The sequence below is a fragment of the Canis lupus genome, chromosome X (genome assembly GCF_003254725.2).
Source record: "Canis lupus dingo isolate Sandy chromosome X, ASM325472v2, whole genome shotgun sequence".
NCBI classification, from domain to species: Eukaryota; Metazoa; Chordata; class Mammalia; order Carnivora; family Canidae; genus Canis; species Canis lupus.
The window spans coordinates 25,965,639-25,992,748 of NC_064281.1; the positions used below are offsets into that span (position 1 = coordinate 25,965,639).

The following is a 27,110-nucleotide window of genomic DNA, read 5'->3' on the forward strand; positions in this document are numbered from 1 at the left end:
TCTCAAAACTCTGAAAGTACTTAATATCCTTACCATTTAGCTGACCAACACTTATAATTGAATATCAATTTACCTGATTTTTTTTTCTCTCACAAATACAGATAGGTTCATAGACACACACACCTATCCTTTCACATACAGATCTCTTTATAAGATGACCTCTTCGACAGCACTTAACACAGTGCTTTGTGAACAGCAGATTATGGCCATCTTGCACTTCTGCCCTCCCTAGATTAGCTGTTGCTCTAAGCTTATACAGTTGCTAACAAATGCACATTTCAATCTCACGAGGTGCACACATTTTTTAATACACTGCCTGATAAGAAATTTGAAAACTTGAAGGTAGAAATATGTGCTTAATAGCAAGGAAAAAAAAAACCCATTCTCTATCGTGTAATCCTACATGTGATTGGGACAAAGATAAAGACAGCCATTTTACTGAGCACCTAACTTCACGCCAGGCACTTGACTTACACTGTCTTTATCTTGACAACAGTATTAAAATATACTTATTATAATTCCCTTTTATAGAGAAAATCAAATGCAGATAAATTAGGCACAGCCAGTGATTGCCACAATATTCTGCCTCCAGAGCCTATGCGAGCACTTTTTTTTAAAAATATTTATTTATTTTAGAGACAGAGCAAGTGAGGGAGAGGGACAGAAGGAGATGGAGAACAATAATCTCCAGCAGACTCCCCACTGAGCATGGATCCCAATGTGGGGCTTGATCCTATGACCCTGATATGATCTGAGCTGAAATCAAGAGTTGGCTACTTAATGGACTGAACCACCCAGGTAACCCCTATGTAGGCGTTCTTTAAAAAGATGTCATGGTGCCTCGAATGAGCCTTTATCAACAAAAGGGAATTCTGACAAAATGTTTTACTTCTTGATTAATTTCCTACATAATATACCCATATGTTATACATGTTCCTCAAGTTAAATCGAAATTTTGCAAGATGGTTCAGGGGTGTTTGTATCGAGCAGGTTTTACCAGTGTTGTCCAACCAACATTACTATTTACTATTTGGTGGGGATGGCATAAGTTGATTATGGATATTATCTTATTTAATCCCACAAGATGAGTACTCACAAATTTTACAGGTAAGAAAACAAGCAGAGAAAGTTACTTCTCCAAGAATATATGAGTAACAGGTAAGTAGCAAAAGGACGATTCAAATTCACGCCCGAATAGAGAGGCACTGATTCTCCATGTATAATTGTCCCTCAGCCACACATTGCTAATAGTTCTTCATTTTACTCTAGGCAGAAACACAAAGGAATCAAACACTTATATTTCTCATCTCTCAAATATTGTCACCCATATGCTCTACCAATTTCTGAAGCTGGCAGATGGCTACATAGCAGGTTCCTTATACTCTTCTGCTTATTTTGTTTCTTTTTAAAAGTAACTCTCATCAATAAAAGCACTCCTTTAAAATCTAGATGTTTTTGAAGCACTAACTTATGTTACATTTAACAGTTCTCTACTTTCCAACACAACAAAAATCAAAAGGGCCTATTTTAGCAGGAATTATCACACAGCAAGAGGTTACTAAACAAAACTTAGATGTTTAGGTTAGGGGAAATGACTTTTATGCTAAGAAAATCTGTTTCTGCTCCATAAGTACCTAAAAGACTCCAAACTGCCCAACCACCAGGGTAGATTCCTATGTGGGTTATGTTCTTCAATACTTCCCCCATCAGAGAATTAATAAGATTTCAACTGGAGAAAACAAAGAGAAAATTATAAAGCTATCTTTTACTGAAAGGCAATACATTTCTAAGTGTTTTAAGTAAAACCCTCCCTTCTTACTTCTAATATAGGCTATACTTAGGAATTTAGTCAATATTAGAAAAAAATTTCATTAAATTATTATATGTCTGTTTATCAATAATTTCCTTTAGAAAAATTCCACTGGTTCCCCACTATCAGCAGAGTAAAGTTCAAATACTTCACCCTTAAGGTCTAAGCTCCAATTGACAGATGCACATTAACCTGTTAAGACACCAGAAATCTCAGCTGAAATGTGAAACCTGTATTTGCTGCCTCCTGAGAGTCTGTCTCCATCCTAACTTCATGCCTTTGTTCCCTCAATGTTCTTTCCCCTTTGCCCTTCTAAAATGTCTTCCCCTTTCCCCTCTGCCTATACAGCAACACTATACTGTTTAGAGCAGTGGGTCTTCACATTCTTCCCCTTCACTCTGTCAACCTGATGAAAATCAGATGAAAACTATAGATCTGGGGCAGCCCCGGTGGCGCAGTGGTTTAGTGCCGCCTGCAGCCTGGGGTGTGATCCTGGAGACCCGGGATCGAGTCCCACGTCGGGCTCCCTGCATGGAGCCTGCTTCTCTCTCTGGCTGTGTCTCTGCCTCTCTTTCGCTCTCTCTGAATAAATAAATAAATAAGTCTTTTAAAAAAAAAAAAAACTATAGATCTGCTTCCATATAAAAACACATGAAACTGCACATAATTTCAGGAGTTCACAGATTTCCTTTGAAGCCACAACCCTCCTTTAAGAAATTATCTATGAAGGCAGAGCTGCAGACAGGCTGCCTTAAAGGGGCCTGACATACATGGTCACTTCTCTAAATCTATAAACGCTGAGAAATCACCCTCAGTTTAGAGAGGTCAGGAAAATAAGGAATAGCTCCATGGACAAAGTAAAGATTAAGGTGAAGCCCTGAAGAATACACAGGACTTACCCATGTAGAGCTGCAGAAGGGCATCCCAGCAGAAGTGCACTGAGTACATACAAAGACTAGCTGACGTATGAGTTCTCTCATTACTCATGAGCATTAATAGCACTTAGCACCCTGAATTATAATTCTCTGTTGATAAGTCTATTTCTCTCACTAGCAGGTATGCACTAAGTACCTAGCACAGGACCACATTCATAAACTAAACAATGCCTGTTGCACCAATGAATGTTGAAAGGTGAAGCGATAGGTCAGATCACAGGAAGCTTGTACTGTCACAAGGTTTTAGGAGAATGGTCTCAAAACATTCTGAATTGTTAAACTTTTTTAGCACACATTAGTAGTACTTAACGTTTTAAGAATATATCATCCACATCTTTTCATTAGGGCAGTTTCTATAAGGACCACTATCAATACTGTTACCTTAGTTTCTACAATTATTTATACTTAACAAAATTGCTGTGCCTTAAAATACTTTATAGTGCACACTTTCCCAGATTCAAATGAGTTAGAACAAGATCAATATGAATCAATATACTTAAGAAAATAACTTTTAAATCTTTGGAATTTATATGTGTATTATATGCTTAAAAGAAAAAACATGAGAGAAAATTATAAAAGATGTTTGGGCAGGGTGCACTTTTCTATTCTCACAGAAAGCAATTCATAGTAAATGAGATGCCATAACTTCATTATAACTACCAGTTATTTGAAAATATTGGTAAACCTATGGAATTCGTACATGTGAGAAGAAATAGAAGCATCGAATTATTCTTATGAGAACTACTGAAGATCAAAGTCTCTCATCCATTGTTTAAAAAACGAAATCACCCTGCCAGAAACAGAACCTAAAAGGAAAACACATGACCTGGACAGCCATCATCTCCACCCTCCTGTCCACACAGGCCAACAGAGGACTTACCGTGGGGATTGCAGTGGTGCAGCTGACCCTTCTGAGCCTTCTCTGCATCAGGTCATGCTCCATACCGTTAACTTCAGCCTTCAACCGCTCTAGCTCCTCTTTCTCAAGTTTCAACTGCTTTGCTAACCTCTCCATCCTTGCTCGCTGATGTAACAGCAAGGCTATAGTGTTACAGACAAAGTCATTGCAGAAGGTAACAGTGAAGTGACTGGGAAATTTCTATATGCATTGCTAATGCACAAAATACTCAAAAGAAACCCTGTCCTCCAATTTGAGTTGGCATTTACTCTTGTGTCTTGCTAAGGCTGTTTTTAATTTGGCTCTTGTAACTGCTGCCAAAATAATACCATCTGTACATCCTTCATTTCCCCTAAGATGGTCTTTTTAACTATACCTGCGTGGGTTTTAAACAGGCTCAATACTAGGCATACCAAATTACAATCATAATTACTATTCTTCTTATATACTGAAAGAATATTAAAATCTCAAATACTTTGAAATCTGAATAGACTTTTAAAAAATTCTGTCCTCCTTTTAGTTAGGTCCATCATTAACTAATCCAACATTAGTCTTAATCACCAATCCCACTTATAACTATATACCACTTATAAATATTACACCCTCCAGGCCAATCTCTTTAGAAAAGATTCCAATTCTTTAACCTTGATGAACTTCGGCCTACCCTCTGTGAATGAATGTCCTTTTCCCACTCTGTAGTTTTTTTTTTTTTTTTACAATATCAATTTCACCTATGTTTTTATCCTAATCAATGTTCCCCCTAATGAATGACCCCTATTAGGGTCACTATTATCCTGCCTATATTTTCATATTTTAAAACAAAGCCTATGGAGAACTCTGAAGCACTAACCTTATTTTCCTAACCCTATCCTTGATAGCAATGCTACTTGCCCAATATTTAATAAATACTAATCATTTAACTAAACCAAGCAGCTAATATAAATTTATTTTAAACAGACTGCCACCTCACCACAAAGATTAAATTTCATAAAAAGGCTAAAATTACCTTGCGTATAGGCATAGTCATCTGATCCAGAACTAGAACTCCTCTGGTATTTATGGCTTCCCTTTTCTCCCCCAGAGCCTGGTACCACTGAAATAGGCTGAATAGGTTCTGGGGCTGCAGAACGTTCTTCTTGGTCCACTAAATTTAAAAGATTTTCAGTCGTTGCTCGACCTACAGTGATTTTAAAAACGGTAGTTGGGTTTGGTATCACTCGAGGAGATGGTGATGGAGCACATGAAGGTCCAGTTGGCTGTGTATATGTAATATACACAGGATTAACACTAAATGGAGGTTTTGGTTGACTGGATATTCCTCTTGAAGGAGAACTTGAAGGTGGTGTGGTGGCTGTGTACAGTGAGTGCTGATTTCGTGGAGACGGCTGATTACTGATAGGTGAAGGACTCCTATTAATTGCTGTCCCAGGTCTTTGAGAGGGTTCAACTGTAATTTCTATCTTCTTCATGGATCCTTTGGGTAAGCTAGATGTTGTATATGGGAGATAGGCTACTGAATGGCTTCCCTGTTTCTGATAGCTAGGAGGTCCTTGTTGATATGGATGGGGTGGAGTAGTTGAAGGACTGGGTGGCATAAAGACGTGGGAACTTGGGTGGCCCAACTGGGAAGGTTGCACTTGATGCTGTGGAGAGCTGAAGGGTGAAGGACACTGAGAAGGGGGTGGTGAATGGTAAGCAGGTTGAGGAATCTGCTGCTGTTTAGGAGAATACTGAGAAGGTTGATAGTTCTGTTGATGTGGATAAACAGGTAAAGGACGTTGGCTATAATGAGGCACTGGGCCCTGTGGTGAGGACTGCCAAGGTGTACTCTGAGGAGTTTGTCTTCCTGATGAACTCTGAGATGTCTGTCTAATATAAATAGAACCAGGAGACCCATAGAGATTGCTTGGAATTTGTGGAAGAATTTGTAAAGCTCTTGGTACAGTCTGTCCAGAAGGGAGGTTTTGGGATACTGTAACAGTAATCGGATTTGTACTATACCGAGGTATGTGCATGTATGAAGGAGGTGGTGGCGGCGGCGGTGAAGGCCCTTGCATAGCAGATGGAGTCATTCCTGTTTGCAGGGAAGATGGTTGTTGAGGTGGCTGTGAAGGAGGAGTAGCTGCACTTCTATTCTGTTCATTCATAAAAAATGGATTGTAGTTCGGAGTAGCAGCCACAACAGCTGGAGCTGAGTGTGGTTCCTGAACTAAACATATCAGCTGTTTACTTGCTGCATGCTGTGGATCAATATGTCCATCACTTGAGCTATGTACCAGTGTTCGACCACCATTAAGTTGTGCTCCATCTCCTGGGTGGTAGCTACTAGGAGAATGGATACCCAGATTAATATGCAAAAGGCGATTTCTGTTCATCCTGTTGTCATCTGGACTATGGTATTCCATATATAAGTATTTGCTACTCTCCTGGGAAAGGGCTCGGCAACAGGCTTCAAGATTGTTGTTGTTCTAGGGGAGAAAAATGGTAAAAGCAACATTGACAAGATGAACAAATCCTAATAGTAGGTCAGGTGTTGCAGGTTACACAAATACGACTGTCAAAAGTAGAGGATGGTATTTTAAGCACGAACAGCTTCATAGTCATCTACCCTGATAAGGAGATCCCCAACAATTCATACTGTTTCACAGACATTTAGTTCCTATGACTAGTACTACCACTACTGCTACAGAAATGGAAAGAACCCATTAACAAACACTGTGACTCAACTCCAAGTTTTCTCAGTCCAAATCCAGGATTCATTTTAGGTCTGCTGAATGTCAACAAATTAAAATGTTGAGCCAATCTTGGATTCACCACAACTGCTCCAACATACAAGTTAAGGCAATATTCATTATTAATATTTAAATTGAAAAACATGAAAATAACCATGCTTTAATTTTCAAAAGGTACTGAAACCACAAAAGGAGAAAAATTTTAATTCCTAGAGTCAAAACAATAAAAATTCTAAAGCAGCCCTTTCTTTTAACCAAATTTATCCCTATATAACTTCAGCTATCATTAAGAGAGATTAAGCTAAACAAAGAAATCAGTAAAAACAAGTATACTTTTTGAACAATGGTTCCACAACTTTGGTAAAGTTAAGGTTATTTAACAGAAAAACAGGTCTTGACTGCCTTAATGAAATTCATTCACACTCTCACAGTCAAAATTTTTTTTTACCCACTGAAAGGTAATTTGGTCAACGTAGGATTTAAATTTTTTGAGTTTACACACAAAGATGGTAACACCAAAGTGACATTTTAGACACTCCAACAATAATCAAATAAAGGAGGTTCTTTTTAAATTTGAAAATATTTTAAGATAGTTTTCCATTAAAATACAAAATCCTGAAGTACCTTATTAACCTAAAGCACTATTATCCACTGCCTTTGAAATAATAAAATTTCTCACCCAGCAACTGCACTGCTGGGGATTTACCCCAAAGATACAGATGCAGTGAAACACCAGGACACCTGCACCCCGATGTTTATAGCAGCAATGTCCACAATAGCCAAAATGTGGAAGGAGCCTCGGTGTCCATTGAAAGATGAATGGATAAAGAAGATATGGTCTATATATACAATGGAATATTCCTCAGCCATTAGAAACGACAAATACCCACCATTTGCTTCGACGTGGATGGAACTGGAGGGTATTATGCTGAGTAAAGTAAGTCCATCAGAGAAGGACAAACATTATATGGTCTCATTCATTTGGGGAATATAAAAAATAGTGAAAGGGAATAAAGGGGAAAGGAGAAAAAATGAGTAGGAAATATCAGAAAAGGAGACAGAACATAAGAGACTCCTAACTCTGGGAAACGAACTAGGGGTGGTAGAAAGGGAGGTGGGAGGGGGGGTGGGGGTGACTGGGTGACAGGCACTGAGGGGGGGCACTTGATGGGATGAGCACTGGGTGTTATTCTATATGCTGGCAAATTGAACACCAATAAAAAATAAATCTATAAAAAAATAAAAATAAATTTCTCAATTACTGTGACTTTCTCTGTAGTTCATAAATACACAGATATGCACATACATACCTACTACTACATACTGATTTTAGGAAAAAGCACATTTTATATAAAAATGAAACACTTTCACTTCTGCTAAGAGACAAATAAGGTGAAACCTAAAAGAGAACATAAACTGCTGTAATTTTAGAGCAGGAATAACTTTTAGGGTTCATCTATTTGAACTCAAACTCATCTACAGATGAAGAAAGAGGTGCCCGCAGAGTTACATGGCTTGACAATAAGCATTTAACTAGTTAACAGGAGAGCCAATTCTAGATTCTCGGTCTCCCAACTCTCACTGCTGTTTCAACTATAACACAGTAATTTCAAGGGAGAGGACGTTAGGCCAAGAGTAAATTACTATACGAAAGCTTTAGGAAGTAAACAAAGATTCAGTTAGGCAAATCTTTGCAAAATGAATTCCCAGAAACTTAAAGAATTGGCTTTATCAAAATTGCATACATAACTTGTATTCTCTTTCCTTATATAAAGCTTTGACACTAAAATTCTGAGCCATGGAGACCAGTATTTGTTGAAATTTAAGAAGAAAATTATTAGAACTCAAAGTTTGGCCTTTTTAAAAATCCTGCTTCAAAATCATTCTGATCGGGGGATCCCTGGGTGGCACAGCGGTTTAGCGCCTGCCTTCGGGGCAGGGCATGATCCTGGAGTCCTGGGATCGAGTCCCACATCGGGCTCTCTGCATGGAGCCTGCTCCCTCTGCCTGTGTCTCTGCCTCTCTCTCTCATGAATAGATAAATAAAATCTTAAAAAAAAAATCATTCTGATCAAGGAAGAGAAGCTAGATATTAAGCAAATTTGGATCCAAAGGATTCAAACTGATCACCAACTAGAAAATGTCACTGACAGATATCTGAAAGAAAAGAACTGAAAAATGAAAATAAAGTATCTCTGGAATTAGACTAAAAGGAGAACAAAAATTAGCCAGTTTTACATGAAACCTAAAGCACTCATGGAAACTTCACTTTTTGACATTTGTATTAACACTGCTGAAATTTCATGTTTTCTACAGTGCATTAGATAGCCTAAATAGTATTCTCACAAGAGGACCCAAATTCACAATGTTACAAAGTTGACTGGTAAGCCTATTCAAATGCATGTCTACAGTGATAAGGTAAGTAAATTTTCCTTTGAAGAAAAAATTTAAACCAGTAATATAAGATATTTAAGTATTATCTTTATGAAAGCATTTTTATTTTTTAAAAAGATTTTATTTATTTATTCATGAGAGACAGAGAGGGAGAGAGGCAGAGACACAGGCAGAGGGAGAAGCAGGCTCCATGCAAGGAGCCAGACATGGGACTCGATCCCGGGACTCCAGGATCACACCCTGGGCTGAAGGTGGTGCTAAACCGCTGAGCCACCAGGGCTGCCCTTTATGAAAGCATTTTTAAAAGAGTATCACCAAAATAAATTCTAGTATCATCTTTAGCGTACACAAAGGCTTCAAAAGAAAAAAAATGCAGAATTTATCAAACAGTAAATATGAATGAAGAAATAAAAATTTAGTTGGATAAAGAGGTCAGAATTTTTTTTTAAGTAGGCTCCACACCCAATGTGGGGCTTGAACTCATGACCCTGAGATCAAAAATTGTTCTGCTGACTGAGCCAGCCAGGTACCCCAAGAGGTCAGATTAAAAAAAAAAAAAAAAAAATATATATATATATATATATATATATATATATATATATAATATACACATACATACACATAGACACATACTCTTGAAAAGACTGAGTAAGAAAAGCATTATGGTCTAGACCTAGTAGAAGGGCCAGGAAGCACCTTTTACCACAATTGTTCTGTGAGTCTCTATTTGCAATTAACCTCAACTGTATATAGGCTTAGGTGATAACCTGAGCTACTGACACTGCAGTAAGGTAGAGTTTGCATATTATGCAGTATGGTATAATCTGAACTGTGTGAGGAAGTCCAGTGGACAAAAATACTGTACCCAAAAGTGAACCAAACAGGAAAATGCTATAACCCAAAACATGAGATCCTGCGGAGGATGATGCAAAATTCAACGAAAGGAACATTAGGGGATCCCTGGGTGGCGCAGCGGTTTGGCGCCTGCCTTTGGCCCAGGGCGCGATCCTGGAGACCCGGGATCAAATCCCACATCAGGCTCCCGGTGCATGGAGCCTGCTTCTCCCTCTGCCTATGTCTCTGCCTCTCTCTCTCTCTGTGTGTGACTATCATAAATAAATAAAAATTAAAAAAAAAAAGGAACATTAGGCCGGTTTCTCTGTTGTCCCTTGAATGGGAAAAAACACATTATACTGAATGTTAAAGATTTATTTCACTACAAGACAACAAAACCAAAGGAATATGATTAAACTAGAGAAAGTGGCCTTACACTTAAAATTACAGATTAGTAAGCATTTATCAACTAGAAAACCAGTAAGAAACAAACTGGACTCTCTAGACTTTAAAAAATTGGCTCATAAGTATATAGCCTACAAACTTATAATGATAATTTTGAGATTCAAAATTCAAATCTAGAGCAGCTCTGGTGGCTCAGCGGTTTAGCGCCGCCTTCAGCCCATGGCGTGATCCTGGAGACCCGGGATCGAGTCCCACGTCAGGCTCCCTGCATGGATCTTGCTTCTCCCTCTGACTGTGTTTCTGCCTGCCCTCCCCCCACCCCATGTGTCTCTCATGAATAAAATAAATAAAATCTTTAAAAAAAATTTTCAAATCTAGGGTGGCCTGGGTGGCTCAGAGGTTTAGCGCTGCCTTCAGCCCAGGGCATGATCCCGGAGACCTGGGATCGAGTCCTATGTCGGGCTCCCTACATGAAGCCTGCTTCTCCCTCTGCCTGTGTCTTTACCTCTCTCTCGGTTTCTCATGAATAAATAAATAAAATCTTTAAAAAAAAAAAATTCAAATCTAAGGATTTGGGACTGATCACACAACTCCAAATATGTAAAAACTAAAATGTAAACAAAACCAGTTTTTTTCTTTTGCTACATGCCTTTACTTTTTTCTTTAAATCACTGGTTCTCAATGGGGTAGATTTACCTCCCATAAGATATCTAACAAAGTGTGGAGACAGTTTTGGTTGTCACAACTGCAAGAGTGCTATTGGCATCTAGTGGTAGAGATCAGGAATGCTGCTAAACAGTCTACAAAGTACAAGGCAGGGCCCCACAACAAAGATAACCCAGCCCAAGGCTGAGAAATCCTGCTCTAGATATCTCCCACTGCCCTCCACAAAGACAAGGAAACTTAACTGACTTCTAGTCACTACAAAGCAAAGCCAGATCTAAGAAGGAAAACCGTAGCTTAATATCACTATCATTGCTGGGTAATCTACCTGTAACATGCATTGAGACACAACACCCTCTGGAATCTCCGGGAAACGTTGTCGGAGGTCATGGAGAACCTGCATATCAAGCTGCGGACTGCTTTGCGCCATGCCAGAACAAATGGTGGTCAAGTATCTGTTAGGAAATCGATGCTAACCAGCCTTCCAATAGTAGTGATCTTCTAACACCACATTCATTTTCTATTAAAAGAAATCAAAGTTAATCATTGTGTTGTACACCTAAAACTCATGTAACATTGTATGACAATACTTCAATAAAGTATAGGTTAATTACATATTTCACTTTATTCAAATACAAATGATCACTATGTTAAAATGGAGAAACCTAAAATAAGTATACTTAATTCCAAAGTTGTAAAATTGACAAATTCAACTTAGCCAGACTTTTCTGATGTAATATAGACAATCGCTGGTTTAGAAACAAGCCAAAAAATTCCTAAAACCTCAATTTCATTTTAATGCTTAAAAAAATAAAGCAGCAGCTAGATTAGAACTACAGAATATTACTATTTGGCAACTGTATTTTGCTAGCCTTGAGAAATGCTACTTAAGTATAATCATTCATGTTCTCCCAAGGGCTATCATATCATTCTAAAGCAGAGTAATCATTTTGATGTCTGAAAAACAACAACAACAACAAGGACTTAATGATCACACCACAAAGCATTACTTGTCCTTTCGGTCTTACATTCTACTTGGACTTTGAGGCCAAAACGTTTGAATTTGAAGTAAACCCAATGTCTGAAGGAAGTAACTAGCAAATAAAAATGGAAATGTAGAATCCTTTGTTTTTAAGGATGATGCATTGCTGGAGGTGAGGTGAGTGGGGGATGGGCTAAATGAGTAACAGGCATTTTGCTGAGTGAACTTGTGATGAGTACTGGGTGTTGTAAGTAAGTGATGGATCACTAGATTTTACTCCTGAAACCAAGAGTACACAATATGTTAACTGACTTGAATTTAAATAAAATCTTAGAAGAAAAATAAATTAACTAATTAAAAAGATGATGCTCGTGGTCCATCATCAGCCAGACCTAAATAGCTAGGCTTTCATGTATTTCTGATGCCACTGGCAGAGGTGCTAAGATAGCAGGATTTGAGGTTATGGTTTGAGTAGAGAACATTAACATCCAATCTCACTGGCACTACTCAAGTTAACCACGCCTATATAAATAAGGCAACTAGTGAAATAATGATGAAATCATAAATTAACTGGCAGCATCAAGGATCAATAAATTGATAAACATTTTAACACATACGACCTTTGAAAGACACGGGGGTTTGGGGCACCAACCCCAGTGTAGTCGAAAATCCATATTTAACTTTTGACTCCCCCAAAACTTAACTACTAACAGCCTACTGTTGACCTTACCAATAACATAAACAGTAGATCAATATGTATTTTGTCATGTTAAATGATTATATACTGTGCTCTTACAATAGAGTAAACTAAAGAAAAAATATTAAGAAAATCGTAAGAAAGAAAAAACACATTTAGGGCACTGTATTTATTTTTAAAAATCTGCATATAAGTAGACCCATACAGTTCCAACCTATGTTGTTCAAGGGTTCAACTGCATATATTTCCCATTTTTTAATTTTTAAAAAAGATTTTATTTTAAAAAAAAGATTTTATTTATTTATTCATGAGAGACAGAGAGGAAGGCAGAGGAAGGGCAGGCTCCCCAAGGGAGTAGGGAGTAGGGAGCCCGAGGCAGGACTCCATCCCAGGACCCCAGGATCACAACCTGGGCCAAAGGTCGACACTCAACCACTGAATCAATCACCCAGGTGCCTCCATAATCAGTATTTTAAAAATAAAAAGTGTTTGGATGGGTACAAGAAGGCAGGAGAGGAAGACCCTAAACTCCTCTCCTGCCAGGGACTCACCACATTTATGCCTACGTATAAATCACTTCCTCCTGAAGAACAGAGGGTTGACAGAACACCTTGTGCACAGTACAAGGCTAGAGGGACCTCAATCAGTACGGCAAGAGAAAGAGAAGCCCAGTAGTAAGGGCAACGCCACCTTGACACCACAAACTCCAACAGTGGAAGGTATCACTCACAGACGCGTGTACAGATTCACCTGCCCGGGGCAAAGAAAATAAACTGCAGTTTAAAGGGTAACTAGACGATGAGTGAAGGAAAACCATTTATTAACCCCAGAACATCCGCCAAACAGTGGAGTCAGAGGTGCTGGTGAGTGCCAATGTTTACCTTCCCTCTCCCACCTTGAAAGTTCACACAGAACAAGGACCAGGTGTTCTAGACACCCCGCCACTTCAGCTAGTCCTGGGCCCCAAGCACACACCAGCTCCAGTCTTCCAAGCAGGGAAGCCCCAGTGGGGGCACACACCAGGCCTATCGCTCCACACACACTATGGCTCCAGTAATCTCACCAAGGGGGCACAGTGCAAACCACCCTGAGACACCTCCATCCGCACCAGGTTCTGCTCCCGGGACCCAGAGCCCACACCCATTACAACTCGAGCCAGCCAGCTACCCAAACCCAAGAGGAACACAGTCCACACGGGCAATGTGCCTATGTAAGGCCACTCCTCTAAGACTGGGAGAGGTAGTTCTTTCACCTAATTCATAGAAACAAACACAAAATCAAATTTAAAAAGGGGGCAGAGGAATAGACAAAGACAAAATTTCAAGAAAATAACTAAACCAAAATGAGATAAGCCATCAACCTGACAAAGATTTCAAAGTAACGATCATAAAGTTGCTCACCAGACTTGAGAGTGAATGAACTAAGAATAAGAACTTCAACAAAAGGAAACTATTTTTTTTAATCTGAGGTAATAGCTAAAATAAAAAATACACCAGAGGTAATTAACAGGAAATTAGAGGATGCAGAAGAACAGATGAGCAATCCAGAAAACAGGGTGACAAAAAACATTTAAGCTGAACACCAAAAAGAAATTTTTAAAAATGAAGATTGTTAAGGGGCCTGTGACAACATCAAGCAAGTCAACATTCACATCATGCAGCTGTTAGAAGGAGCTAAGAGAGAAAGGGGCAGAAAACTCATATGAAGAAATAATAGCTGAAAACTTCCCTAATCTAGGGAAGAAAAGAGACATCCAGATCCAGGAAGCAGAGAACCCCAGATAAGATGAACCAAAAAAGGCCCATACCAAAACAAGTAATAATTAAAATGTCAAAGATTAAAGATGAGAAAATCTTACAAGCAGCAAGAGGAAACCAAACAGTTATGTACAACAACAACAAAAAAACCCATGAGGGTATTACCTGATTTTTCAGCAGAAACTTAGCAGGCCAAGAGAGAGTGGTAAGACATATTCAAAGTGCTGAAAGGAAAAAACTTAGAACCAAGAATACTCTGCACTACAAGGTTATCACTCAAAATCAAAGGAGACAGTTTCCCAGACAAACAAGTTAAAGGAGTTCATCATCGCTGAACCAGTCTTACAAGAAATGCTAAAGGGACTTCTTTAAGTGGAAAAGAAAAAGCCATGACAAAAGGTAAGAAAACTATGACAGGAAAAAAACTTCAAGGGTAAGGGCAAACACACAGTACATCAATCATTTACACTGCTATAAGAAGGTAAAAAGGCAACAGTAAGGGGGTTGGAAAAAGGCAACAGTAGTAATAATCATTTGTACCTAAAAAATTAAGGGATTCACAAAATAAAAATATGTAAAACATATAAAAGATGGATGGGGAAAGTAAAAATCCAGTCCTTTGTTGTTGTTTTTTTAAAGATTTTATTTATTTATTCACGAGACACAGAAAGAGAGGCAGAGACACAGGCAGAGGGAGAAGCAGGCTCCATGCAGGGAGTCCAATGTGGGACTCGATCCCGGGTCTCCAGGATCACACTCTGGGCTGAAGGCGGCGCTAAACTGCTGAACCACCCAGGCATCCCAAAATCCAGTCTTTGAAAGTGTGTTAGAACTTAAGCAACCATCAACTTAATACAGACTGCTATATACTTAGAATGTTATATATGAACCTCATGGTAACTGCAACACAAAAACCTGTAATAGACCACAAAAAAATAAAAAGGAATTCAAGCATAAAACTAAATGTCCCCGGGATCCCTGGGTGGCGCAGCGGTTTGGCGCCTGCCTTTGGCCCAGGGCGCGATCCTGGAGACCTGGGATCGAATCCCACATCGGGCTCCCGGTGCATGGAGCCTGCTTCTCCTTCTGCCTATGTCTCTGCCTCTCTCTCTCTGTGTGTGTGACTATCATAAATAAATAAAAATTAAAAAAAAAAAAAAAAACCTAAATGTCCCCAATCATGGGGAAAAGAAGAGAACAAAGAAAGATCCCTAACTCCAAAAGCTATCAGAAAAAATTAACAAAATTACAAAAGGTACATACCTATTAATAATTAAATGTGAATGGTCTAAACATTATGATCAAAAGCCACAGGGTGACCGAATGCATTAAAAAAAAAAAGACACATCTACATGCTGCCTACAAGAGACTTAACTTCAGACAAAAAGACAGACTGAAAGTGAGAGATGGAAAACTATTCCATGCAAATGAAATAAAAACAAAAAAGGCTGGGTAGCAATACTTCTATCAGACAAAACATACTCTAAAAGACTGCAACAAAAGACAAAGAAGGGCATTACATAATGATAAAGGGATCAATCCAACAAGAGAATAAATATTACAATTGTAAACACACACCCAACATTAGGGCATCTAAATACATAAAACAAATGTTAATAAACAAAAGGGGAGGGCAGCCCAGGCGGCTCAGTGGTTTAGCACTGCCTGCAGCCCAGGGTGTGATCCTGGAGACCCGGGATCGAGTCCTATGTCAGGCTCCCTGCACGGAGCCTGCTTCTCCCTCTGCCTGTGTCTTTGCCTCTGTGTCTCTCATGAATAAATAAAATCTTTTTAAAAAGTGGGGGAGAAACAGAGTAATACAATCATTATAAGACACTTTAACATTCCACTTATATCAATGGATAGATCAATGACACAGAAAATCAATCAAGATACACTGGCTTTGAATGGCACATTAGACCAAAGAACCAAATATATACAGAACATTCTATCCCAAAACAGAAGAATACATAATTCATTTCAAGTGGACATGCAACATTCTCCAAGATAAACCACATGTTATGTCATAAATCAAGTCGCAATAAATTTAAGAAGATTGAAATCATATCAAACATGTTTTCTAATGACAATGATATGGAACTAGACATCAGTAACCACAGCAACAACAAAAACTGGAAAAACACAACCATGCAGAAACTAAAAAAATGTGCTACTAACCAACCAATATGTCAACAAGGACAGGAAAGAGGAAATTTAAAAATACCTGGAGACTAATAAAAATGAAAACACAACAGTTCAAAATCTTTGCAGCACAGCAGAAGCGCTTTTTTTTTTTTTTAATGATTTTACTTATTTATGGGGGGGGGGGCGGGCAGAGAGACACACAGGCAGAGGGAGAAGCAGGCTACTCGCAGGGAAACTGATGGGGGGACTCGATCCCCGGACCAGGATCATGCCCTGAGCTGAAGGCAGACACTCAACCACTGAGCCACCCAGGTGTCCCAGCAGAAGTGTTCTTTTTTTTTTTTAATTTTTTTAAATTTTTTTTTAATTTATTTATGATAGTCACAGAGAGAGAGAGAGAGAGACAGAGGCAGAGACACAGGCAGAGGGAGAAGCAGGCTCCATGCACCGGGAGCCCGACGTGGGATTCGATCCCGGGTCTCCGGGATCGCGCCCTGGGCCAAAGGCAGGCGCCAAACTGCTGCGCCACCCAGGGATCCCCAGAAGTGTTCTAAGAGGGAAGTTTATAGGGATACAGGCCGATCTCAAAAAAAAAAAAAAAAAAAAAAAGAAAAGGAAAGATCTCTACACTCAAAAGAACTAGAAAAAGCAAGGACAAACAAAGCCCAGAGTTACTAGAAGAAAGAAAAAAAGTAAGAATCAGAATGAAAATAAATGAAATAGAGGCTGAAAAGATCAGTGAACCAGGAACTGGTCCTTTGAAAATATTAAAAACAAAACAAAACAAAACAAAAAACCTGACAGACTTTTAGCCAGACTCATCATGAAAAAAAGAAGACTCAAATAAATAAAATCAGAAATGAAAGAGGAGAGGAGTGCCCAGATGGCTCAGTCAGTTAAACATCCAAATCTTGATTTCGGCTTAGATCATGATCTCATGGGCAGCCCTGGTGGCTCAGCGGTTTAGCGCCGCCTTCAGCCCAGGGCCTGATCCTGGAGACCCTGGATCGAGTCCCACGTCAGGCTCCCTGCATGGAGCCTGCTTCTCCCTCTGCCTGTGTCTCTGCCCCCCACCTCTCTCTCTCCTCTCTGTGTATTCTCATGAATAAATAAATAAAATCTTTAAAAAAAAATCATGATCTCATGGTTATGGGATAGAGCTGACACTGGAAATGGAGCCTACTTAAGATTCTCTCTCCCTCTCCCTCTGCCCCTCCACGCCACTTCCCTGCGTGCTCTAGAAGGGAAGAAAAGGGAAGGAAGAAAGGGAAGGATGGGAAGGAAGGAAGGAAAAAAAAGAAAAGAAAGAAAGAAAGGCAGCCCAGGTGGCTCAGTGGTTTAGCGCTGCCTTCAGCCCGGGGTATGATCCTGGAGACCCGGGATCAAGTTCCACGTCGGGCTCCCTGCATGGAGCCTGCTTCTTCCTCTGCCTGTGTCTCCGCGCCTCTCTCTCTCTCTCTCTCTCTCTCTCTCTCTCTGTGTGTGTCTCTCTTGAATAAATAAAATCTTAAAAAAAAAAAAAAAGAAATGAAAGAGGCAAAATAACAACTGATGTCACAAAAATACAAAGGAGGGATCCCTAGGTGGCGCAGCGGTTTAGCGCCTGCCTTTGGCCCAGGGCGTGATCCTGGAGACCCGGGATCGAATCCCACGTCGGGCTCCCGGTGCATGGAGCCTGCTTCTCCCTCTGCCTGTGTCTCTGCCTCTCTCTCTCTCTCTGTGTGACTATCATAAATAAATAAAAATTAAAAAAAATACAAAGGATTATAAGAGACTTCTACCGTAAATTCTATGCCGAAACACTGGACATCATAGAAGAGATGTGGCTAAATTCCTAGAAATATACAATCTCCCAAGACTGGATCAGAAAGAATATGACACTTGAACAGAGTGATTAGTTCTAGTAACAAAACTGAATCAATAATCAAAAAACAAAAGTCCAGGACCAGATGGCTACACAGGTAAATTCTACCAAATTACTTAACCTTTTCAAAGTATTCAAAAAAAAAAAAAAATAGAAGGAAAGTTGCCACATTCTATGAGACAAGTATTACCCTGATATCAAAACTAGATGAAGACACTACAATAAAAGGAAATTACAAAGGTGCCTGGGCTGCCTCAGTTAAGCATCATCTGACTCTTGGTTTCAGATCAGCTCATGATCTCAAGTTGGTGATATCAAGCCCCACATCAGGCTCCACACGGAAGTCTCTTTAAGATTCTCTCCTCTTCCTCTACCCCTCCCACCTCAGCTCACACACTCTCTCTTAAAAAAATAATGATCTTTAAAAATTACAGAGTAATATCCCTGAATACAGATTCAAAAATCCTCAACAAAATATGAGCTAAATGGTGTACACTGAAAGTCATTCACCACAATCAAGTGGGGTTTATTCCAAGACTGTGAGGATGGTTCAATATCCAAGAATCAATGAATGTGATATTCCACATTAACAAAAGAAAGGATAAAAAGTATATGATCATCTCAATAAATGGAGAAAAAAGATCTGACAAAATTGAACATGCATTCATGATAAAAACTCTCAACAAAGTGGGTTCAGCGGGAGGGTAACGTAATATAGGCTACAGATGAAAATCCCACAGCTAACAGTACACTCAACAGAGAACAAGTGAGAGTTTTTCCTCTAAAATCAGGAACAAGACAAGGATGTCCACTCTCATCTGTTTTATTCAACGTACTACTGGAAGTCCTAGTCACAGCAATCAAACAATAGAAATAAAAGGCATCAAAAGTGGTGACATCAAAAGTGGTGAGGAAGAAATAGAACTTTCAGTATTCACAAATGACATGACTCTATATAGAAAAAAACCCAAAGATGCCACCAAAAGCCTATTAGAACCAATAAATAAATTCAGTAAAGTTACATAATACAAAATACACAAAAATCCGTTGTATTTCTATACACTAATAACAAAGGAGAAAGAAAAAGTGAGATAATCCCATTTACAAGTGCATCAAAACAAAATAAGATACGTAGAAATAAACTTAACCAAGATGAAAGGCCTGTACTTGGAAAACTATAAGACACTAATGAAAGAAACTGAAGATGACACAAATGGAAAGATACATCAGGTTCATGGAATGGTATAATTATCATTAAAATGTCATACCACCCAAAACGATCTACAGACTCAATGCAATCCCTATCAAAATACCCACAGCATTTTCAGAGCTAGAACAAATAATCCTGGGATGCCTGGGTGGCTCAGCAGTTGAGCGTCTGCCTTCAGCTTAGGGTGTGATTCTGGGGTCCTGGGATCAAGTCCCACATTGGGCTCCCTGCATAGAGCCTGCTTCTCCCTCTGCCTGTGTCTCTGCCTCTCTTTCTCTGTGTCTCTCATGAATAAATAAATTAACAAAATACTGCCAAAATTTGTATGGAACCACAAAAGATCCCAAATAGCCAAAGCACACTTGAGAAAGAACAAAACTCAAAGTATCATGATCCCAGATTTCAAGCTATACTAAAAAGGTATAGTAATCAAAACAGTATGGTACTGGTACAAAAATAGACACATAGCTCAATAAAACAGAACATACAGCCCAGAAAGAAACCCAGGCTCACAAGGTCAATTAATCTACAATAAAGGAAGCAAACATATACAATGGGGAAAAATAGTCTCTTCAATGGACGGTGCTAATAAAAAACCTGGAGAGCTACATGCCAAAGAATCAAACTGTACCACTTTCTTAAAACATACATAAAAAGAAACTCAAAATGGATTCAAGACCTAAATGTGAGACCTGCAAAAATAAAACTAAAAGAAAACAGGCAGTAATGTCTTGGACATCAGCCTTAGCAACATTTTTTTTTTTTTTGGTATGTCTCCTTAGATAGTGAAACAGAAGAAAATATAAACTATGGGGACTGTATCAAACAAAAAAGCTTTAATACAGTGAAAGAAACCATCAAAAAGAACAAAAAGACAACGTATTGAAGGGGGAGAAGATATCTGCAAATGATAATGATATATCCCATAAAGGGCTAATATGCAAAGTATATAAAGAATGCGTATAACACTAAAAAAAAAAAAAAGAAGAAAAGAAAAGAAACAATGAAACACCAAACATTCTGATTAAAACATTGCCAGAAGACTTGAATAGGCATTTTTCCAAAGAAGACATCCAGATGGCCAAGAGACACATGAGAAGTCACCCAACATTACTCATCATCAGGCAAGTGTAAATCAAAATCACAATGAATTAGCACTTCACTCTGGTCAAAATGTCTAATATCCAAAAAGACCAAAGTAAGTGTTGGCAAAACTGTGGAGAAAATGAACCCTCATGCACTCATGATGAGAATGTAAACTGGTGCAGCTACTATGGAAAACAGTATGGCAGTTCCTCAAAAAATTAAAAATAGAAATACCATATGATCCAGTGATTCAACTGCTAGGTATTTACCTGAAGAAAATGAAAACCCTAATTTGAAAAGCTACATGCACCCCCATTTCTAACGCAGCATTATTTACAATAGCCAAGTTATAGATACAACCAAAGTGGGCAGCCCCAGTGGCCCAGTGGTTTAGCGCCGCCTTCAACCTGGGGTGTGATCCTGGAGACCTGGGATCAAGTCCCATGTCGGGCTCCCTGCATGCAGCCTGCTTCTCCCTCTGCCTGTGTCTCTGCTTCTCTCTCTCTCTGTGTCTCTCATGAATAAATAAGATCTTAAAAAATAAAAAAAAGAGGGACCCCTGAGTGACTCAGTGGTTGAGTATCTGCCTTCAGCTCAGGACATGATCTGGGGGTTCCCGGATCGAGTCCCATATCGGGCTCCTGCATGGAGTCTGCTTCTCCCCCTGCCTGTGTCTCTGCCTCTCTCTCTCTCTCTGTCTCTCATGAATACATAAATAAATAAAATCTTAAAAAAAAAAAAGAAAGAAACAACCAAAGCGTCCACTGGTAGCTAAATGGTAAAGAACATTTAGTATATATACACAATGGAGTATTACTCAACCACAAATTACATCTTGTCATTCACAACATTAATCTACAGGGTATTATGCTAAGTGAAATAAACCAATCATAGAAAGACTTATACTATTAGATTTCTCTTACATGTAGAATCTAAAAAAAACAAAACAGATAAACAAGAAAACAGAAACAGACTCAAAAACACAGAGCACAAACTGGTGGTTGCCAGAGGGGAGGAGGGATGGGCAAAATACATAAAGGGGATGAAGAGGTACAGGTACCATCATCCAGTTATAAAATAGGTCATGGGGATAAAAAGTACAGCATAGGAAATACAGTCAATAATATTGTAATAATGTTGTGTCATGACAAATGGTAGCTACATTTATTGTAGTGAGCACTCGTAATGTCTAGAATTATTGAATTACTCTGTTGTCTGTTGTATACCTCTAACTAATATGACCCTGTAAGACTACTATCCTTCAATAAAAAAGATTTTTTTAAAAAAACTAAATGAATCTTTGGAAAAAATGAACTAAAAATGTTTAAGGAAAATAATGAATTACTTTTGTTGGTTTATAATTAAGGAGATACTTAAAAAACAATCCTCATGGAATCTCAAACTTGCTACTGATTATGGGCAGGTCATGTCGTTTTGCATGCAAACTGTTGGCTTCTACTGGGCATCTGGCTTGTTCTCTTCTTCCTTCCAAGCCAAGACTGTCAAGAATTATGCACACTCTAACAAAGTGGCCACAAAGCCCATAGCTATGAGATTAGCTAACCACAGGTAAAAAGAGCTATTAGCAACTGTTTTTAATGACTTCCAATCACCACACAAAAGCCGTCTAATAAACATGAAGAAAAATTAATGGGGTAACTGGGTGATGGGCACCAAGGAGGGCACCTACTGGAAAGAGCGCTGGGGGTTATACTATATGTTGGCAAATTGAATTTAAATATTTTTTAAAAGAAAAATTAAAATGTGGGGGAATATGACTGGCATATATGCAGACTTTCTATCTACCCTATACTCTTCTGCTCCCTGCAATTCATTCCTTAGTTTGCTTTAATCTGGCTCTTATCACTGTTCCACTGACATACTTAACCATCTCTCTGATGCTAAATCCAGAGGATATATTTTCTGGTCCCTATGCCCCCTTAACCTCTGCAGCATTTGACAATACTCATTGCTACTTCTTTTTTTAGCCTCTTTAACAATATACTAGTCTGGTTTCTTCCCACCTCTTTTTTTTTTTTTTTTAAGATTTTACTTATCCATTCATGAGAGACACAGAGAGAGGAGAGGCAGAGACACAGGCAGAGGGAGAAGCAGGCTCCATGCAGGGAGCCCCACGTGGGACTTGATCCTGGGTCTCCAGGATCAGGCCCTGGGCTGAAGGCGGCGCTAAACCGCTGAGCCACCTGGGCTGCCCTTTCCCACTTTTGTCCCATTAACATTTGTCTGGTTTTTGCCCTAAGCTGCTTCCTCTTTTCATTCTACAACCTTGTAACCAGCCATCCTATCCACTAGTAAGCATTCAATAACATTTAAAGGCTGATGATTCCCAAACTGGTATCTTAAACATCATGCTCTAAGGCTCCAGACACATAACCACCTGCCTACTACAGAGCACCATCTGGATATGCCCAAAGATAATTGTCAATATATTCAAAAAGGAAATCCTCACCACAACCCTTCCCCAAATGCTCTGTTCTCTCCATGAATGTTACCACTATTTACTCAACGATACTAGAAACCAAGGTGTAATCCTGGACTTCGACTCTTGCACAACCAACTAGAGAGTGAAATGAAGTGCTCGTGGTTTCCACCCCAGTTCTGCCATTTGTGAGTGTCTGAGAAATATATTCAATCCTTATGCCTTTGAAATTTCATCTATAAAATGGAAATAATAGTAGGGTTGTAGTAAAATTTTTTAAAAAGATTTTATATATTTATTCATGAGAGACAGAGAGAGAGAGAGAGACATGAGAGACAAAGACAGAGACATAGGAAGAGGGAGAAGCAGGTTCCATGTAGGGAGCCCGATGAGGGACTCGATCCCGGAACCGCAGGATCACGCCCTTAACTGAAGGCAGACGCCCTACTGCTGAGCCACCCAAGCGCTAAGCCACCCAGGCATCCTGAGTTGTAGCAAAATTTAAATGGCAAACATTAATAAGTCAGAAAGCATTTGTTACTATTATTTAGGGCATTTCTGAATATTGTCATCAACATTACAGCTCCAACTTCCTGCTGCTCTCTCACCTCTGGTCTTGCCTTCTTCCACATCAGTGCCAGAGTGTTTGTGTTCTAAGATGCAGATCTGATCAGTCCCCTCCACTCAATGCATCCCAACAGAACAGAGCCAGGTGTGATCCTGTGCTGCCTCCTCTTAGGGCATTAGACCATGATCATCCATCTGTCTGAGATGCTTTTTTTCCTCCCTCACCACTGCTTCTCTAAGCCACACTGATCCTACACATGTTGGTACTGATGGCGCTTCCTCAAAGGAAGCTTCCACTGACAACCCCATTCCTTGAGTCCTACTGCCATGCTTCTCCTCCACCCACACCATGCTAGAGGACCCTCCACTATGCTGTCACAGCAAGTTGTGCTTATCCTCATAAGTACACCAAGCACACTACGCTTAGCCACTTGTGTATCTAAAGGTCTCTCAGAGGGGCACCTGCATGGCTCAGTGGGTTAGGCAACTGCCTTCAGCTTAAGTCATGATCCCAGGGTCCTGGGATCGAGCCCCTCATTGGGCTCCCTGCTCAGTGGGGAGTCTGCTTCTCTACCCCTACCCTGGCTTGTGCACACTCTCTCTCTAATAAATAAATAAAATCTTAAAAAAAATAAAAAATAAAGGTCTTTCAGATAAAACTGTAGCTTTACCTGGAACAAGTTGTTACACCACGAAGTGGGGAAGTACTCAAAAATGATGGGAGCTTGTCATAAGGACCTGGGAGCCAGCTTGAAGAAGCTTCCAATGGCCAAATCTGTGATAATTTGAGTACCAAAATAATTAAGGACACTAATGAATTACAGGCCTGTAGAAAAGAGGAACCCATGAGTTGCCATTAGTATGAAATAAATACATACATACATAAATGGAGAAGGGTGGGCTTTTATTTACAGTAGAATCCAATTGGTAAACATGCAAGGAGTGCTGAAACCTAAAAAATCATCACTGTGCAGATATCACAGTACAGATTGCTTCAAGCAAAAATCAAGTGATGCTAAATCTAGGAGTAGATTTGGATAAAGAGTAGTATGTATGAATGGTCTTCAAGTATCTCTCCAAAGAACTGCTTATCAGTTGCAACGGGGCAAAATTACACAGTAGATAAATCAAGCAATATTGTGATTGGCTAATCAAAATTAACATCAATGTGGGAAAGATGGAGAACGTACACCTCCAGATGTGACACCCTGAGAAAACATATTACTTTATAGTATTCCAGTCAGGAACGCAGAATCTGAAATGTCTAATAAGAGACAAAGCAAAAACGACAAAAATTCTACTGAAAAAAGGAGGGGGGTGAGGACAGGGTAAAACTGTCATTTTAAAAACGCTAAAGTCATACAAGAAAAAGGCAAAAAAAAAATATCACAGATTAAGGGAGACAGAGTACATGAAACTAAAGCTAATAACTGATCCTAGACTGGGTCCCCTACTAAGTGGGGGAAAATGTTATAAAAGAATGGATCAACTGACAAAATAGAAACACAGATGCTAGATTATAAAAAGTACTCCATTATGTTTAATTTATTGAATTTACTAAGTATACTGAATTGATAACTGTACTATGGCTATATATGAGACTACATTAGTTTTAGGAAGTTAGGCAATGAAATATTTAGGAGTAAAGGGCATGACAACTTACTCTCAAATGATTCAGGAAAGAACATATATGACATGTGTACGTGTACATGTGCATGCACACACACAGTGCACGCGCAAACACACGGAGGGAGAGGAATAAAGCAAAAACGGCAAACGTTAACAAGAGAGGAATATGGATAAAGCATATAAGGTGCTCTTTTTTTTTAAGATTTTATTTATTTATGAGCGACACACAGAGAGAGAGAGAGAGAGAGAGAGAGAGAGAGAGAGGCAGAGACACAGGCAGAGGGAGAAGCAGGCTCCATGCAGGGAGCCCGATGCGGGACTCCATCCCGGGTCTCCAGGATCATGCCCCGGGCTGCAGGCGGCGCCAAACCACTGCGCCACAGGGGCTGCCCTAAGGTGCTCTTGTATGTAATTTTTACCTTGCAACTTCTGTACTTGCGGAATTATTTCCAAATAAAAAGTCAAAACAAAATGAAACAAAAAGCCTGTAGTTCTATTCAGGGGCTATGCTTTGTTCACCTTTGCATTGCCAGAGCCTGATCTTATACTTGCTCAAATGTCTGTTCCATAATGAAGAGTCACTTTTACTACTAGACCAACCTACCAGGACACAGTGGTTGGGCGTGTGCCTTTGGCTCAGGATCCAAGGTCCAGGATCAAGTCCCACATTGGGCTCCCTGCGGGGAGCCCACTTCTCCTTCTGTCTATGTCTCTGCCTCTCTCTCTCTCTGTCTCTCATGAGTAAATAAGTAAGTCTTTTAAAAAAAATAATCTACCGGGATCCCTGGGTGGTGCAGCGGTTTGGCGCCTGCCTTTGGCCCGGGGCGCGATCCTGGAGACCCGGGATCAAGTCCCACGTCGGGCTCCCGGTGCATGGAGTCTGCTTCTCCCTCTGCCTGTGTCTCTGCCTCTCTCTCTCTCTCTGACTATCGTAGATAAATTAAAAAAAAATCTACCTAATAAGATAAAAAAAAAAAAACAGAGATGAATTTTGCCCCCCACCTCTTGCACACACCTCCAATAAAATTTTGGGGGATCAGGGATCACCTATGTAGAGCAAGTGATGAATGCTTAGGAAAAAGGAAAAACAGGTTTAAGCTACTCAGTTTGTATATTTTTCCAGTTTTCCACTTTTAAAATCTCTCAATCTGAAAAACTAAAATATTCTACCAGATTAACATTCAAGGCTTAATTTAAAATGTATATTATTTCAGGGATCCCTGGGTGGCGCAGCGGTTTGGCGCCTGCCTTTGGCCCAGGGCGCGATCCTGGAGACGCGGGATCGAATCCCACGTCAGGCTCCCGGTGCATGGAGCCTGCTTCTCCCTCTGCCTATGTCTCTGCCTCTCTCTCTCTCTCTCTGTGACTATCATAAATAAATAAAATCTTTAAAAAAAAAAAAAAAAAATGTATATTATTTCAAAGTCCTTAGTGTTAACTTTAGTCCTTAGAGTCAATTCAAAGCTGTGTAGGGGTGCCTGGGTGGTTCAGCCGGTCAAGCAGCCAACTCTTGTTTTTGGCTCAGGTCATGACCTCCTGGTCATGAGATCAGGGCCCCACATCAGGCTCTACACTCAGTTGAGGAGTCCACTTCAGATTCTCTCCCTCTCTCTCTCTCTCTCTCTCCCCCTCCAGCTTGCGTGCTCTCTCTCAAGTAAAATAAAATCTTTTAGGGGCATCTGGGTGGCTCAGCAGATTAAGCATTTGCCTTCAGCTCAGTTCATGACCACAGGGTCCTGAGATGGAACTCCACATCGGGCTCCCTGCTCTGCGGGGGGCCTGCTACTCTCCTGCTTGTGCTCTCGTTCTGTCAAATAAAATATTTAAAAAATAATAATAATAAATAAAATATTTAAACCTGTTTGAATTACTCACGATTTTCATCAAAACAAACATTATCTGCCATTTTCACAGTAAGGTGACCTATAATTTGCAAAAGCCACAGGAGTCCCAACTAGATGAATAACCCTGCCAAGTCACTGAAGGTCTAAGACAGCACTGTTTAATAAAAATATAACCCAAGTCCTTTTAAATGTTCTAGTAGCCACGTGAAGAAAAAAGC

General features: G+C 39.6%; 1 protein-coding gene across 13 annotated transcripts in view; it reads right to left on the reverse strand.

The window, feature by feature from the left end:
• TAB3 (TGF-beta activated kinase 1 (MAP3K7) binding protein 3) overlaps positions 1-27,110 on the reverse strand; it is an 89,046-nt gene that overhangs the window by 18,517 nt on the left and 43,419 nt on the right. For 9 of the 13 annotated variants that reach the window (XM_025439385.3, XM_025439358.3, XM_049107305.1 and 6 more), the window contains 3 exons: positions 11,000-11,191; positions 4,650-6,111; positions 3,626-3,786 (listed from right to left, as the gene is read on the reverse strand). In XM_025439385.3, the coding sequence (XP_025295170.1) occupies positions 3,626-3,786; positions 4,650-6,111; positions 11,000-11,101 (1,725 nt within the window). In that variant the 5' untranslated portion in view covers positions 11,102-11,191. Of the gene's footprint in view, positions 1-3,625; positions 3,787-4,649; positions 6,112-10,999; positions 11,192-24,090; positions 24,195-27,110 lie in introns of all 13 variants that reach the window. The other 4 variants (XM_025439373.3, XM_025439346.3, XM_025439377.3 and 1 more) reach the window with 2 other exon arrangements.